This window comes from Lonchura striata, chromosome 4 (assembly GCF_046129695.1).
Source record: "Lonchura striata isolate bLonStr1 chromosome 4, bLonStr1.mat, whole genome shotgun sequence".
NCBI lineage: Eukaryota > Metazoa > Chordata > Aves > Passeriformes > Estrildidae > Lonchura > Lonchura striata.
In genome coordinates, this window is record NC_134606.1 from 739,770 (window position 1) to 753,071 (window position 13,302).

The 13,302-nt window shown below is 58.0% G+C and overlaps 2 protein-coding genes across 2 annotated transcripts; both read right to left on the reverse strand.

The window, feature by feature from the left end:
* Window positions 1-171: 171 nt before the first annotated feature.
* SMYD5 (SMYD family member 5) lies at window positions 172-6,741 on the reverse strand. The gene is made up of 13 exons (XM_021550263.2): window positions 6,636-6,741; window positions 6,355-6,463; window positions 5,739-5,878; window positions 5,418-5,539; window positions 4,739-4,808; window positions 4,475-4,579; window positions 4,002-4,064; window positions 3,761-3,831; window positions 2,934-3,040; window positions 2,656-2,712; window positions 2,301-2,395; window positions 1,972-2,042; window positions 172-1,468 (listed from the first exon to the last, which is right to left on the reverse strand). Exons 1-13 carry the CDS (start codon window positions 6,699-6,701, stop codon window positions 1,330-1,332), a joined length of 1,215 nt encoding a protein of 404 aa, XP_021405938.2. The 5' UTR covers window positions 6,702-6,741; the 3' UTR covers window positions 172-1,329.
* Window positions 6,742-11,890: 5,149 nt separating this feature from the next.
* LOC110481559 (homeobox protein not2) lies at window positions 11,891-12,984 on the reverse strand. Its single transcript, XM_077782558.1, has 2 exons — window positions 12,805-12,984; window positions 11,891-12,049 (listed from the first exon to the last, which is right to left on the reverse strand). Exons 1-2 carry the CDS (start codon window positions 12,934-12,936, stop codon window positions 11,891-11,893), a joined length of 291 nt encoding a protein of 96 aa, XP_077638684.1. The 5' UTR covers window positions 12,937-12,984.
* Window positions 12,985-13,302: the final 318 nt, after the last annotated feature.

A 13,302-nucleotide genomic window follows, 5' to 3' on the forward strand; every position in this document is an offset into this window, starting at 1 on the left:
CAGCGCAGCCTCCAGCAGCTGTCCCCAAGGTGGGCTGGTCACAAATCCAGAGCCCACACTTGCACAGGTGTCCGTTCGCTCAGCCCCAGCCCTGTGTCCCCACAGGTGCAGCCCCTGGGTCACAGCCCTGTCTGCACTCAGCACCAGCAATACAAAGCACAGGTCCCCAGCTGTCACCAGTCTCGGTTTATTAGGAACACTGAAGGGGACGGCTGGGGACAAGCAGCGGGAGGCAGGGCTGATGGTGATGGCAGTGCCACAGGTGTGCCACCCTCGGTCCCACAGTCCTGCTGCCATGGACACGGCAGCAGGAAGCAGCTCCCTAAAACCCACGGAGGAAGGAAATAACCCCAGGTGCATCCCTGACCTGCTGCCCGTCACTTGGAGCTGTTGTCCCTCCAGCCACATGGTCTGCACACAGGGACAGCACAGCACGGCGTGGCCTTGAGGGTGGCAGCATGGCATGGGTGACAAGGGGACATCCAGTGGGGCCACTCTGCACTGGCACATCTCCATGTGGGAGCACTGGGTGCAGGGAGGCACCCAGCACATGCTGCATCCCCAGGCACAGCCTCGTCCCTACAAAACCCAAAATGTCTTCTGGGTTTGGCATGACACCCCAGCCCATGTCAGCTCCCGGCCATTCTCCATCCCCACACGGTCCTGCCCTGGGCTCTGTGTCATGGGAAGGATGGGCCGAGCTGGGAAGGTGTCTGCAGGGTCAGCTCTGCTCTCCCTGCTGAGCTCTGGGCCACTCTCCAAGGCATCCCCTGCAAGATCCATCCGCCTGCCCCTCACTGCTGGCCAAGGCATGGAATGCAGGATACATGAGGGCCCCAGCTCCATAGTGTGTAGATAGTGCTAATATAGACATTAAATAGTACCCTCGTGCACAGACACACGGACACACACACACACACACACACACACGTTCCGGGTGGGAAGGACAAGCTCCTCCACATCCACAGCCTGCACAGACACAGGGAGTGACCTCACAGGTGACCAGCATGGTGTCCCAGGGGCTGGCTGGATCCCACTCTCCACCAGCCTGCCCTACTGGGAACTGGGATGCGCTGGAGGGCCACTGGCTCACAGCTTGTCCTCACGGGGAGGACAGGGACAGCCTGACACACACACACACGCACAGGGACACCACGGACAGGTAGGAGCAGGGCCTGCCTCCGGCTCCCGGCTGCCCCGCTCCGGCACCTCTGCACAACCCCGACCCCACAACACAACCCTGTTCTAAATTAAAGCTGCTGCCTCTTGGAGGAACCTCCAGGCCCTTCCCTTCCCATCCCTTCCCTCTTCTCTCGCCCGGGGCCAGGATCACACATCAGTCATCTCATCCTCCAGCTCTGCATCGTCTGTCTCTCCTTCGCCCTCCTCCTCTTCGTCCGACGTCACGTCGGCGTCGTCGGCTTGCGCGAGGCACTTGGGACACGAGCAGGTAAACAAGTAGTTCTCCCTGGCAGGTGGGCAGGCAGGAGACAGAGGGATGCTGTGGAGACGGGTACCACCCTACACTGCTGCCAAGCAGGGTTTGGGAAGAGAACAGCCAGGAAGGGGCTAAACGTGTCACACCCGCAGGAGTCCGGGGTCCCATCCTGCTGGCTCAGGCAGCGTTACGGTACCCCAGGTGGGGAGGGGGATTCCTCAGCCCCACAGGGGTGATGGGACAGGGACCCCCAGCAGGAACCTCTACCCTTGAGGGACAGACAAGGAAAAGGAAGGGTCTGCAGGTGTAAACCCACAGAGAGGGGCGGGGAACCCCAATCCTTTGTCCCCAAGGCTACAACACATTCCAAGGAGCAGCACGTGCTGCACACACCCCCTGCCACGAGCCCACTGAAGCTCTCAGCAGCCCGTGCACAGCCACAGCCCAAGGCACACCCAGCCCCGGGGTGGGGATGCTGCCCTATGGACTGTTGGGGTGTCAAGGGGTCTGAGGCCCCCCCAGGCAGCCCCTACCTGAGTATCTTGTTGCGGCTGTGTCTGCTGCGCTCCCTCTGACAGCAATCTAAGTAACTGATGCAGATTTCCTGGCAGCAAATAGAAATGGGATGGGCTCAGAATCACTCCCCATGATCCCAAAGCAGCAGGATTTCTCCCAGTCCCTCTCATAATCAGGAAGAAGCAGGGGGTCTGGCAGCCCCTACATGGGATGGGGATTGAATTCCTCTGCCATGATGCAGGACTCAGAAGGTTTTGGGGCTGGGGTCCATGGAGGATGTAGGGGACACAGGGATGATGCCAAGGTGTGATGTAACCTCAGGTGCACCCAGGCCCTGCTGGCTCACCTCTCCTGCTTCGATGTCCTCCAGAGCAGTGAGATGCAGGAGGAAGTTGTTTTCTGGGAAGGATGTCTCAGCATTGGGGATGCAGCTGTGGTTACCTAGGGGCAATACAATCTCTGCTAAATGCCTAAGTGGCTCCTGGAACCACATCACATCTGAGTGCATCCAAGGCAGGACTGGCCATTCCACAGCTGGGCAAAGCGCCAGGGAACAGAGAGCAGTACCCACCACATCCACCCTATCCCATCCCACAGATGGCAAGCACAATCCTTTTTCTCCAGAGGAAGAGGTGAGCCAGCCTAGCACGGGACATGTCCCTCCTCACTACTGTTTTCCTCCCAGTCCTTGTGTTACTTACAGCAGCTCTGCAGCACGTAGAGCCCTGATCCCTCGCAGTTGAGGAACTCTCCCGACTCTGCAGCACAGAGAGAGGGGTTAGAGTTTGCACGGTCCATTCCTGCTCTTCCACACACAAGCATGAAGGAATATCCATCAACACAAACACCCACAGCCAGCACGGCCTGGGTGCTGCAGGGTGATTTCCCAAGAGCCTTTCCCTCCCACTGGGAGGGGATGGAGGACAAAGATTCCTATCCTGAGGCTGCCTGCCCTGTCCCTGCACTCCCAGAGCCTCACCCTTCTCGATGTCCTTGTAGAGCTGGTCGATGAAGGCGTCCAGCTCCTCCCGCTGCAGCATGGGCAGATCCAGCGCGTCGCACGCGTGCACCCACTGGCTCAGGGAGCTGGGGGGAAACGGGACATTGTCACAGCCCCACAGGGCTCTGGGGAGCAGTGGGACACTGTCACAGCCCCACAGGGCTCTGGGGAGCAGTGGGACACTGTCACAGCCCCACAGGGCTCTGGGGAGCAGTGGGACACTGTCACAGCCCCACAGGGCTTTGGGGAGCAGTGGGACACTGTCACAGCCCCACAGGGCTCTGGGGAGCAGCGGGACACTGTCACAGCCCCACAGTGGGACATTGTCACAGTCCCACAGGGCTTCAGGGAGGAGAGGGACACTGTCACAGCCCCACAGGGCTCTGGGGAGCAGTGGGACACTGTCACAGCCCCACAGGGCTTTGGGGAGCAGTGGGACACTGTCACAGCCCCACAGTGGGACATTGTCACAGCCCCACAGGGCTCTGGGGAGCAGTGGGACACTGTCACAGCCCCACAGAGCTCTGGGGAGCAGTGGGACACTGTCACAGCCCCACAGTGGGACACTGTCACAGCCCCACAGAGCTGTCACAAACAGCAGGACATTTTTACACTCCCATAGTGCTGTTAGCACATGGTGAGACCTCACAGAGGAGATCCAAAGTGGCTCTGAGCAGCCAAGGTCTGGCAGACAGATGTGAAAGGGTTGGACACAGCCAAGATGAAGATTTTTTTTAAGTCTGCCTCTCTGTCCCCATCTCTTAAACACAGCCACTGACATTCCACATCTCCACAAAGCCCCTTACCTGGTTCCTATGCCTTGGCCATTGGTCCCAACGAGGGCAAAGAGGGATCGAAAGCCTTCTGGAGTGAACCACTGCAGAAGGGACAGGACAAAGGAACTGAGGCCAGGCCAGGCTGCAGAGCACCTCGCTCTGCAATGCTCTGAATGCCACAGGGAGCTTTGGGAGAAGCAAGGAAGGAGCAGAGTCCCAGGGGAAGCCCTAGCCAATGCTCCTGGGCTGTCTGGGAGGCAGAGCCACTCACCCTGCTGATATATTCATCATAAAGAGCTTCGGTGAAGAGCAAGCGCAGCAGCTCCAGCTGGCCCTGGCAGGACACAGAGCACGGTCAGGATGGGGGTGCTGGGGGTGCCAGCCCCGGGCTGAGGCTGAGCCTCCAGAAGGACTCGGGCTCCCTGGCCTGGAGGCTGCTGCCCTCACAGCTGTGAAATCCACCCATTTTAGCAGCAAAGCCACCTACTCAGCAGCTAAATATCACGCTGTCCCAGCCCACAGCAGGAACATCTCCCCCACAGGAAGGAGCAGCATATCCCATGAAAGCATCACAAGGCCAAAACCCTCTCAGCAACCACTTCCTCACTGTCAGGGCCCTCCCTTCAAGCCTGGAGTTTCCAGTGTTTCCTATCCCCACTGTAACGAGGCTCTGGCATCTGTGGGCTCACAGACACAGACAGGAGAAGGAAGGCTCGAGACAATTTAAGAGCTGCTGGGTCTTACCTTAAATTTGTCCCCCAACAGCTTGTGCACAATCTCCTCTTCTTCATTTGCTGTCTTGTTGCAGAACTGGGAGAAGACCTTGATCCACCACTCCTTGTCTTTAGCCTGACGAAATAATCAAGCAGAGGCATTGCACCAACACCACTTTCCTCCCCAGCCCAGGGAGAGGGAGCATTGTCAGAAGAAATGCTGAGAAAGCCAGGCCAAGGAAACAGAGCCTTGGGAATAACACCCAAAATGGGATAACAAAACCAGCCACCATACCTGTTTGATGGTGGCAACCATCCTGGCCATCAGCATGATGCTGGAAGTCTCTGGAGGGTAATGCATGTTTCTGTGGGATTAAAATAGAGAAGAGATGAGCAGATCAGGGCTGGCACGGGAATGAAAAGCTGGAGGGAGGCAGAGGCAGCTGCCATAGGTGTGGTCAGGCCTGCACTGACCCAGCACACCAAACGGTCAGTGCAGCATTGCTGTGTGGGGGTGCAGTGGAGAGAAACCTGCCCCCACCTTCCTGCTCCACCCATACAAACAATCCTGCTCACTCTGCTGGGGCTTGGGACAAGATTTGGGTCAGGGATGTTGCTCATCCCCTCTGGAACTATTTTTTTTTAAAGAAGGGACAGAAATGAGCCCATGGGATGCCACAAGGAACATCTCCCAGAGCCTGGAGATCTGCAGGAGCACCAGAAAACTGCAGGAGTGAGGGATGCGCAGCTGAGGACTTTGTAGCTCTTTAGCAGGATAAAAATAAGGAGTGCTCAGCTGCGTGTCCAAACCCTCGGGCTGCCAACACCACAACACCCAACCAGGAGAAAGAACTGGGCAGTGTCCCACAGCCACCCCCACCCTGCAGCCACCTTGTGTAGGGATGCACAGCAAGGAGCCAGCCCAGGAGAGCCACCTCCCTTGGCCGTGGAGCCACAGGCGGGGCAGGCCCTACCTCCATGCCTCCTGCAGCTTGTTGAGGGGGTGCGTGGGGTCGTCCCGGGACGGGCCGAGGCAGAGCACCTGGTGGTACTGCTCCAGAGCTGCCTGCCTGCATTCTGCGCTGCAGTACGTCACCTAGAGCGAGGGGACAGCGCTGCCATTGCCTGTGCCTGCAGGAAAAGGGGCTCCTAGGTCTGCCTGTGCCCCCTCCCTGACCAGCTGAGCCCTGGCTCTTTGGCCCACAGCACGGAAAGGCAGACAGCACAAGAGCCCGAATGGATGGAAAGGACTCAAGATCCCAAGGAGAACATGGTCCCTCCTGGCAGTGGCGTACCTGGCAGCGGGGACACTGCTGGTGCAGGTCCTTCCGGATGCTGCACTGCTCCGGGTGAGGCAGCACCAGGGAGCTCCTCCCCAGCAGGCGCTGGGCGTTCTCCTCCGCCGTCTCCAGCGCCCGCAGGCAGTGGTCACAGGCTGTGGGGAGACAGCGAGGGATGGAGGGATGGAGGGATGGATGGATGGATGGAGGAATGGATGGATGGGTAGGTGGATACCACAGGAAAGCCTTTGGAAAGGAAAGGGACTAGAACACAGGGCAACACAACACAACTGGTACCAACAGCAGAAAGGAACAAGGGGAAGGGGCTTGGAGCAACCCAGGCTGGGGCAAGGCGTCCCTGCCCATGGCAGGGGTGGAATATTATCTTTAAGGCCCCTTCCAACCCATTCCAGGATTCTATGGTGGCACCTGGCACATTCCTCCAGAGCTGATGGAAGTCACCATCCCTCAGATGACACCTGAACTTGTCGAGAGTTTAGTGTGGCGGCAGAAAGGCAGCAGGGCCACCTTTACAGAGGCGCTGAGAGAACCCCGAACCCTTCCCTCGGTACCTCTGCGGTCACCGCACCGGGACAGTGACAGGGATGGGGCCACGCCGCCAGCCGCTCACCTCGGTAGTTGTACAGGGCATTCCAGAGGAACTGGGAGGACACCACCGGCCTCTCCACGAAGACCGTTTCCCCTTTGCGGATGTTTCTGGTGGCGAACAAGCCCTTTCCCTGCCGAGGGACAGCCGCGGGTCAGGGACGCGCCCGACGCCGAGTCATGCCGGGAGCCGAGGGAACCCGTCCGTGCCCTCCTGCCGAGGGGACCCTGCGGGTTTCTGCCCCTCAGCCCCCGGGCTGGGCGGGCAGGGAGGGCCGCACCGAGGGGAGCCCGCGGGCCGCTCACCTTGGCGCTGCTGATGAACCGCGCCTCCGCCGCAGCCCCGCCGTGCGGCCCCGCCGCCGCCGCCATCTTCGGGCGGCGACTTCCCCGCCCTGACCCGCCGGGCAGCGCCTCTTCCTCTTCCTCCTCCTCCTCCTCCTCCTCCTCCTCCTCTTCCTCCGCCGCCGCCGCCGCCGCTCCCCTCAGGGGCCCGCGCCCGCCATCGCCGCCTCAGCCGCGGGGCGCGCGGGGCCGGCCGCCATCTTGGCCCCCCGCCACAGCGGCCGGGCAGCGCCCGAGACAGAGAGAAAACAGAGAGAAAACACCCTAAAACACCCCAAAACAGCGCCGGAGCGGCCCGAAACAGAGAGAAAACAGAGAGGAAACACCCTAAAACACCACAAAACAGCGCCAAAACAGAGCGAAAACACCCCAAAACAGCGCCGGAGCGGCCCGAGACAGAGAGAAAACAGAGAGAAAACACCCTAAAACAGCGTCAAAGCAGAGCGAAAACACCCCAAAACAGCGCCGGAGCGGCCCGAAACAGAGCCAAAACAGAGAGAAAACACCCCAAACCACCCCAAAACAGCGCCGGAGCGGCCCGAGACAGAGAGAAAACAGAGAGAAAACACCCTAAAAAAGCGCCAGAGCGGCACGAAACAGAGAGAAAACAGAGAGAAAACACCCTAAAACAGCGTCAGAACAGCGCCAAAACAGAGCGAAAACACCCCAAAACAGCGCCAGAGCGGCCCGAAACAGAGAGAAAACAGAGAGGAAACACCCAAAACCACCCCAAAACAGCGCCGGAGCGGCCCAAAACAGAGAGAAAACACCCTAAAACACCACAAAACAGCGCCGGAGCGGCCCGAAACAGAGAGAAAACAGAGCGAAAACACCCAAAACCACCCCAAAACAGCGCCGGAGCGGCCCGAAACAGAGAGAAAACACCCAAAACCACCCCAAAACAGCGCCGGAGCGGCCCGAAACAGAGAGAAAACAGAGAGAAAACACCCTAAAACACCCCAAAACAGCACCGGAGCGGCCCGAAACAGAGAGAAAACAGAGAGAAAACACCCAAAACCACCCCAAAACAGCACTGGAGCGGCCCGAGACAGAGAAAACAGAGAGAAAACACCCTAAAACAGCGTCAAAACAGCGCCGAAACACCCCAAAACAGCGCCAAACCGCCCCAAAACAGCGCTAAACCACCCCAAAACAGCTCCAGAACAGCCTAAAACAATGACAAAACAGCACTAAAACACCCTAAAACAGTGTCAAAACACCCCAAAACAGCGCCAAAACAGAGCCAAAACCACCACACCACCCCAAAACCGGGCCGTGGCCCTGCCGCTGCCACCCCAAATGACAGAAGTTTGCTGCCTGTCCCCGGTCGGTTATTGATATTTAATGGTGCCAGGCAGGGTACAAGTTCCCCCTCACTCGAGTCTCCCCTCGGGGAGAGAGGCAGCATCGCCCACTGCCCTGCGCACCCAAAACTGCCCCAACTTCCCCCAAAAAAGCCGTCCAAGCTCGCTGCTGTGGCCATCCGCCCTCGCTACCTCCTGCCTGGGGCTCTGCAAAGCCTTAAAGCCCAAAGTGTTTGGTTGTATTTATTGATTCACGGCGCTGCGCTCACCCCGCTCGCCGCTGGCCAGGCGGGGAGCAGGGCTGGGAGCTGGGGGCGATTCCCCACGCGGGGCTGTGGGGAGCGACTTGGTGTCACTTGGTGTCACTTGGCGTCACTTGGTGTCACTTGGTGTCATTTGGTGTCACTAGATGTCACTGTCGGCTCGTGGCACCGGTGACAAGGCGGCAGCTGCCACTTCCATGCCCGGGCCCGCGGCTGCAGCACGGCCGCAGGACTGGCCGCTGACCCACAGCGTGGCCGCAGGGCTGGCCACTGCTCCGGCCACCGCTCCGGCCACTGCTGCGGCCACTGCTGCAGCCACTGCTGCGGCCACTGCTCCGGCCACTGCTCCGGCCACTGCTGCGGCCACTGCTGCGGCCACTGCTCTGGCCACCTGGCCAGGGACAAGGGACAAACAGGCTGCCAGACTGGCCACTGCTGCGGCCACCCAGCCGAGGGACAGGGGACAAACAGACTGCCAAACTGGCCAATGCTCTGGCCACCCGGCCAGGGACAGGGGACAAACAGGCTGCCAGACTGGCCACTGCTCCGGCCACCCGGCCAGGGACAGGGGACAAACAGGCTGCAGGGCCACGCTCCCTGGCCGTGCTGTGGGATCCAGTGCAGGCTGTGCTCCATCACACTGTACCCATGGCAGGGACAAGGACAAGGCACAGGTGGGACAGCGCTGCCGTGACTCCTGTTGTCATGGAATATTTATGTGGGAAAAGCCCACTAAGACAAACGAGTCCGATGCGCCCTGACACTGCCAAGGCCACAACTGAGCCATGTCCCCATGTGCCACATCTACAAGGCTTTTAAATCCCTCCAGCGATGGGGTTTTCAACACTGCAGCTGTGACCACGCTGTACAGCCCTTCCTGTGAATGAGTTTTCCCCAACATCCAATAAAAACCTCCCCTGTCACAACCTGAGGCCATTTCCTCAGATATTTCTTCATGGAACGCGGTGGAATGGGCATTGGAAGGGACTGCCCAGGGAGGCGGTGGAGACCCCATCCCCTGAGATGCCCAGGGAAGGCACTCAGAGCTTTGGGCTGGGGACAAGGGGGGATTGGGCACAGCTTGGGCTCGGTGACCTTGGAGGGATTTTCCAGCCTCAGTGATCCTGAAATTCCTCTCCTCCTGTCCCTGTTCCCAGCCCGACCCCCCCGGCTGTCCCCTCCTGGCAGGAGCTGTGCAGAGCCACAAGGTCCCCCTGAGCCTCCTTTGCTCCAGGCTGAGCCCCCTCAGCTCCCTCAGGAACTCTCCAGCCCCTTCCCAGCTCCTCAGGAACTCTCCAGCCCCTTCCCAGCTCCTCAGGAACTCTCCAGCCCCTTCCCAGCTCCTCAGGAACTCTCCAGCCCCTTCCCAGCTCCTCAGGAACTCTCCAGCCCCTTCCCAGCTCCTCAGGAACTCTCCATTCCCTTCCCAGCTCCTCAGGAACTCTCCATTCCCTTCCCAGCTCCTCAGGAACTCTCCATTCCCTTCCCAGCTCCCTCAGGAACTCTCCATTCCCTTCCCAGCTCCCTCAGGAACTCTCCATTCCCTTCCCAGCTCCTCAGGAACTCTCCAGCCCCTTCCCAGCTCCTCAGGAACTCTCCATTCCCTTCCCAGCTCCTCAGGAACTCTCCATTCCCTTCCCAGCTCCCTCAGGAACTCTCCATTCCCTTCCCAGCTCCTCAGGAACTCTCCAGCCCCTTCCCAGCTCCTCAGGAACTCTCCATTCCCTTCCCAGCTCTGTTCCCTGCCTTGGCCATGCTCCAGCCCCTCAGGCTGGCAGGGCAGGAGCTGCAGAGTTTTGGCCACATCCACCTGCAGACTCAGGTTCTTGTTCTCCAGGAGTCTGAGCAACCCATACTCACCAGGCATGACTGCTCTTAGAGAAAATGTAGTTTTATCTCTGCAGCAACCAGCCCAGAGACAGTAACTCCCTTTTTCTACTTTGATATGGGGTCATCAATCAATTGAAAAAAAGATCTTATGTATGTATTTTGTCCAAAATAGTTTATTAAGAAAAAACCCTCAAACTCTTTTGAGAAGGATGAAAATACATTTGGTGGGGGTTTTTTTTTGTTACTCTTTTCAATTGAAAATTAAAGTGGATACTTGGAAGTTTTTCCATCTGTTTTTTGTTTTTACACTCATTCCATCTCTCTTTTTAAAATGAACTCCATTTTTATCAAGAGAAAAAGAAAATAAATAAGTGACAAACAAGGCAAACTAAAAGAAGGTATTTCTATAAATAACAATATAAGAGTAAAGTGGTATACAGTGTTCTAGGTCAGAAAGAGATGGAATAAATTATCCTGAGCTGATGGGCCGTGGTGGCTGCTGCCCTGGGCACCCGGAGGAAGGCAAGGTGCCAGCCTGAGTCCTTAGTCCTGGCCCCCCAAAGCCCTCCCTACCCCCAGAAATCCAGCTGTTAACCGCATCGGGCTGCTCCAGATGTGCTCGGAGCGCTCCAGGTGCTGCGTCCCAGGGCACCTGCAGGGATAATGAGGAGAGAACAGAGCAGCAGCTGGCCGGGGCCACGGTGGCACATCTGGCCTGGGGCAGAGGCCGGCGGCTGCAGCCGAGGGGTGGGAGCTGCTTTTTACTGCTGCAGCCGAGGGGTGGGAGCTGCTTTTTGCTGCAGCAGCCGAGGGGTGGGAGCTGCTTTTTACTGCTGCAGCCGAGGGGTGGGAGCTGCTTTTTACTGCTGCAGCCGAGGGGTGGGAGCTGCTTTTTACTGCAGCAGCCAAGGTGGGGGAGCTGCTTTTTACTGCAGCCCCCAGCCCTGCACCTCGGCCAGCCCCGGGCAGCTCCCTGCAGCAGCACACACCCAAACACCCACACACACCCACACACACCCTGAGCAGTGCCAGGGACACACCACCGGGGCTGGATCCAGCTCTGGGGAGCCCTGCAAAGGCACAGATACAGCAAGGCACTGACAGGACGAGGCACTTCTGCTCCAGGGCAGGGTTGGACCCTGCCAGGAGTCTGTGCGTGGCAGCAAAGGACGTCCCCACTTGGGGTATTTTGGTTGTGATTGATCTGAATATCAAACATGGGAGTCAAGTTGAGAAGAAAAAGCCATCAGGAAGATTCTCCTCCTTCCTCCTTGGAGCACACAGCCACACATAAGTGACTCGGGTTGGTTTGAAATGTCCTTGTGCTCAGAGCCATCAGAGAAAGATCCCACTGCCTGCCCAGCATCAGAGACTCTCTGACTGTCACCCCAGCATCAAAATCATCCTGTCACCCCAGCTACAGAGTAACCCTCTGATTGTCACCCCCACACCAGAGAAACAGGCAGATTGTCACCCCAACATCAGAATCTCCCTGTGATTGTCACCCCAGTGTCAGTCACTGTATTCTCACCCCAGCACCAGAGACACCCTGATTGTCATGCTAGCCTCTCTGCTGGAAGCTGTTTGTGTGTCCTGGTGCTTCAGGAGCAAACAGGAGATCACCTGCCATCAAGTGATGAAGCCCCAGGAATTACAGCACTTGGCTGTATTTTGAACAGCAGCCAGTGAAACCTGGGGGGTTCCTTCCAGCCAGCTGCAGTTCAGTCCTGTAGCTCCAGCTCTCAGATCAGTCTTGTTTGGACCAAAGCAGCACAGACACGTCCCCAGGCATCAAAAACCAGCCCAGTCTCTTGGCTGTTCAAAGCTCCACGTCCACGGCGTCCTCCTCACGGTCCTTGCTGTCGGTGGAGTCGGCGCTCGCAGGCTGGATCACCCCGAACTGTGACAGCTTCGCCGCCTTCTGCTCCATGCTCTGCTTCCTCCACTTGATCCTCCGGTTCTGGAACCAGACTTTGACCTGCATGGGAAGTGGCACAACAGCTTAACCCAAAGGCTCCAGGAGCCTTTGTCCAACCCACGAGTTCCTTAAAGTGGGGATCTGCATTATTCCAGGACAGAAGGAGGTGAAACTACAGAGGGCACAGTGGTGATGGGAAAGGATCAGGGGACAGGGGGAGGCAGCTGCACTGAGGTTCTGGCGAGGGAAGTGAAGGAAGCAGCTCCCTAAGGAACCCCGGAATCCATCCCCAGGACTGCAGTTTCCACAGGCCATGATGAGATGCCCAGTAATTATCCCTTGTCCCCCCCAGAGCTGGCTTTGTTTTGCTCTCCCTTTCCCCCAGCTGAATTTAGATCCCACTGTGGAAGATCACCTGCCTCCTTCTTTCCACACTTTCCACACTAAACAAGCAATTTACTGTGGGAGGAGCAGGAACTCACACGGCAAAGCAGGGAAATAATTATATCCAGTGTCATAAAAGGACACTTGAAACAGTCTCCAGAGGATCGTGACAATGCAGACACAGCAACCAACCCAGCTCCAACTCTAAAGCACAGCAGGGTTGTGCTCCTGAATGCTTTTTGTTCCACTTCATGGATTCAGAAATCTTACCCAAAAACCATCCAAACTCCAGGCCCGTCTCTTCTCCTGGCAGCAGGGTGTCCCACGGGTCACTTTGCACCGTGTCCTCCTCCCACCACGCTTCCCAGCGGGGCCATCAGCAGAGAGCAGCCCCAGGACGAGTTCCAGCAGCTCAGCTCCCCGTCCCTTACCTGGGTCTCCGTGAGATGCAGGGTTGCAGCCAGGTCCACCCTCTCCGTGCCCACCATGTACTGCTGCTTGAGGAACTCCTGCTCCAGCCGCTCCAGCTGCTCTGGTTTGAAGACCGTGCGGACTCTCTTCATCTTGCAGGGCCCCCCCGACCTCCAAGGCCCAGCAGGACCCAGAGGGTTGGTCCCGACACAGTGAGACAACTCCAGACCTGTGAGAAAGCAGCAAAAATTGAAGGGGTCTGCACTAAAGGAGCTGGGAGAAAGCACCAAACCCACCAGGGATGTCCCTGCCCTGTCCCTACTCAGATAATCTCATCCAGGCTGCTTTTCCCATGAAAAGCTGGAGTAGAAGAACTTTTGAGGGCCTGTTTTATGGTTTTACCCTCAGGGTACACCAAGGACAGTCCTGGACATGCACAGCCAGACCCAAAGAAATCAGCACTTAGTGAGGTGGGCAGGATTTGACCTTTGCCTGCACGGGACCTTTGCAACAGGACA

Excerpts from the sequence above, each read along its gene's own strand:
- SMYD5 (XM_021550263.2), bottom strand. The coding sequence starts at position 6,701 with ATGGCGGCGGCGGCGGGGCCGCACGGCGGGGCTGCGGCGGAGGCGCGG. Across the intron at positions 5,879-6,354 it reads TGCCCTGTACAACTACCGAG|CCTGTGACCACTGCCTGCGG; the intron begins GTGAGCGGCTGG and ends GTCTCCCCACAG. Across the intron at positions 3,041-3,760 it reads GGCCAAGGCATAGGAACCAG|CTCCCTGAGCCAGTGGGTGC; the intron begins GTAAGGGGCTTT and ends GTTTCCCCCCAG.
- LOC110481559 (XM_077782558.1), bottom strand. The coding sequence starts at position 12,936 with ATGAAGAGAGTCCGCACGGTCTTCAAACCAGAGCAGCTGGAGCGGCTG. Across the intron at positions 12,050-12,804 it reads TGCATCTCACGGAGACCCAG|GTCAAAGTCTGGTTCCAGAA; the intron begins GTAAGGGACGGG and ends CTTCCCATGCAG.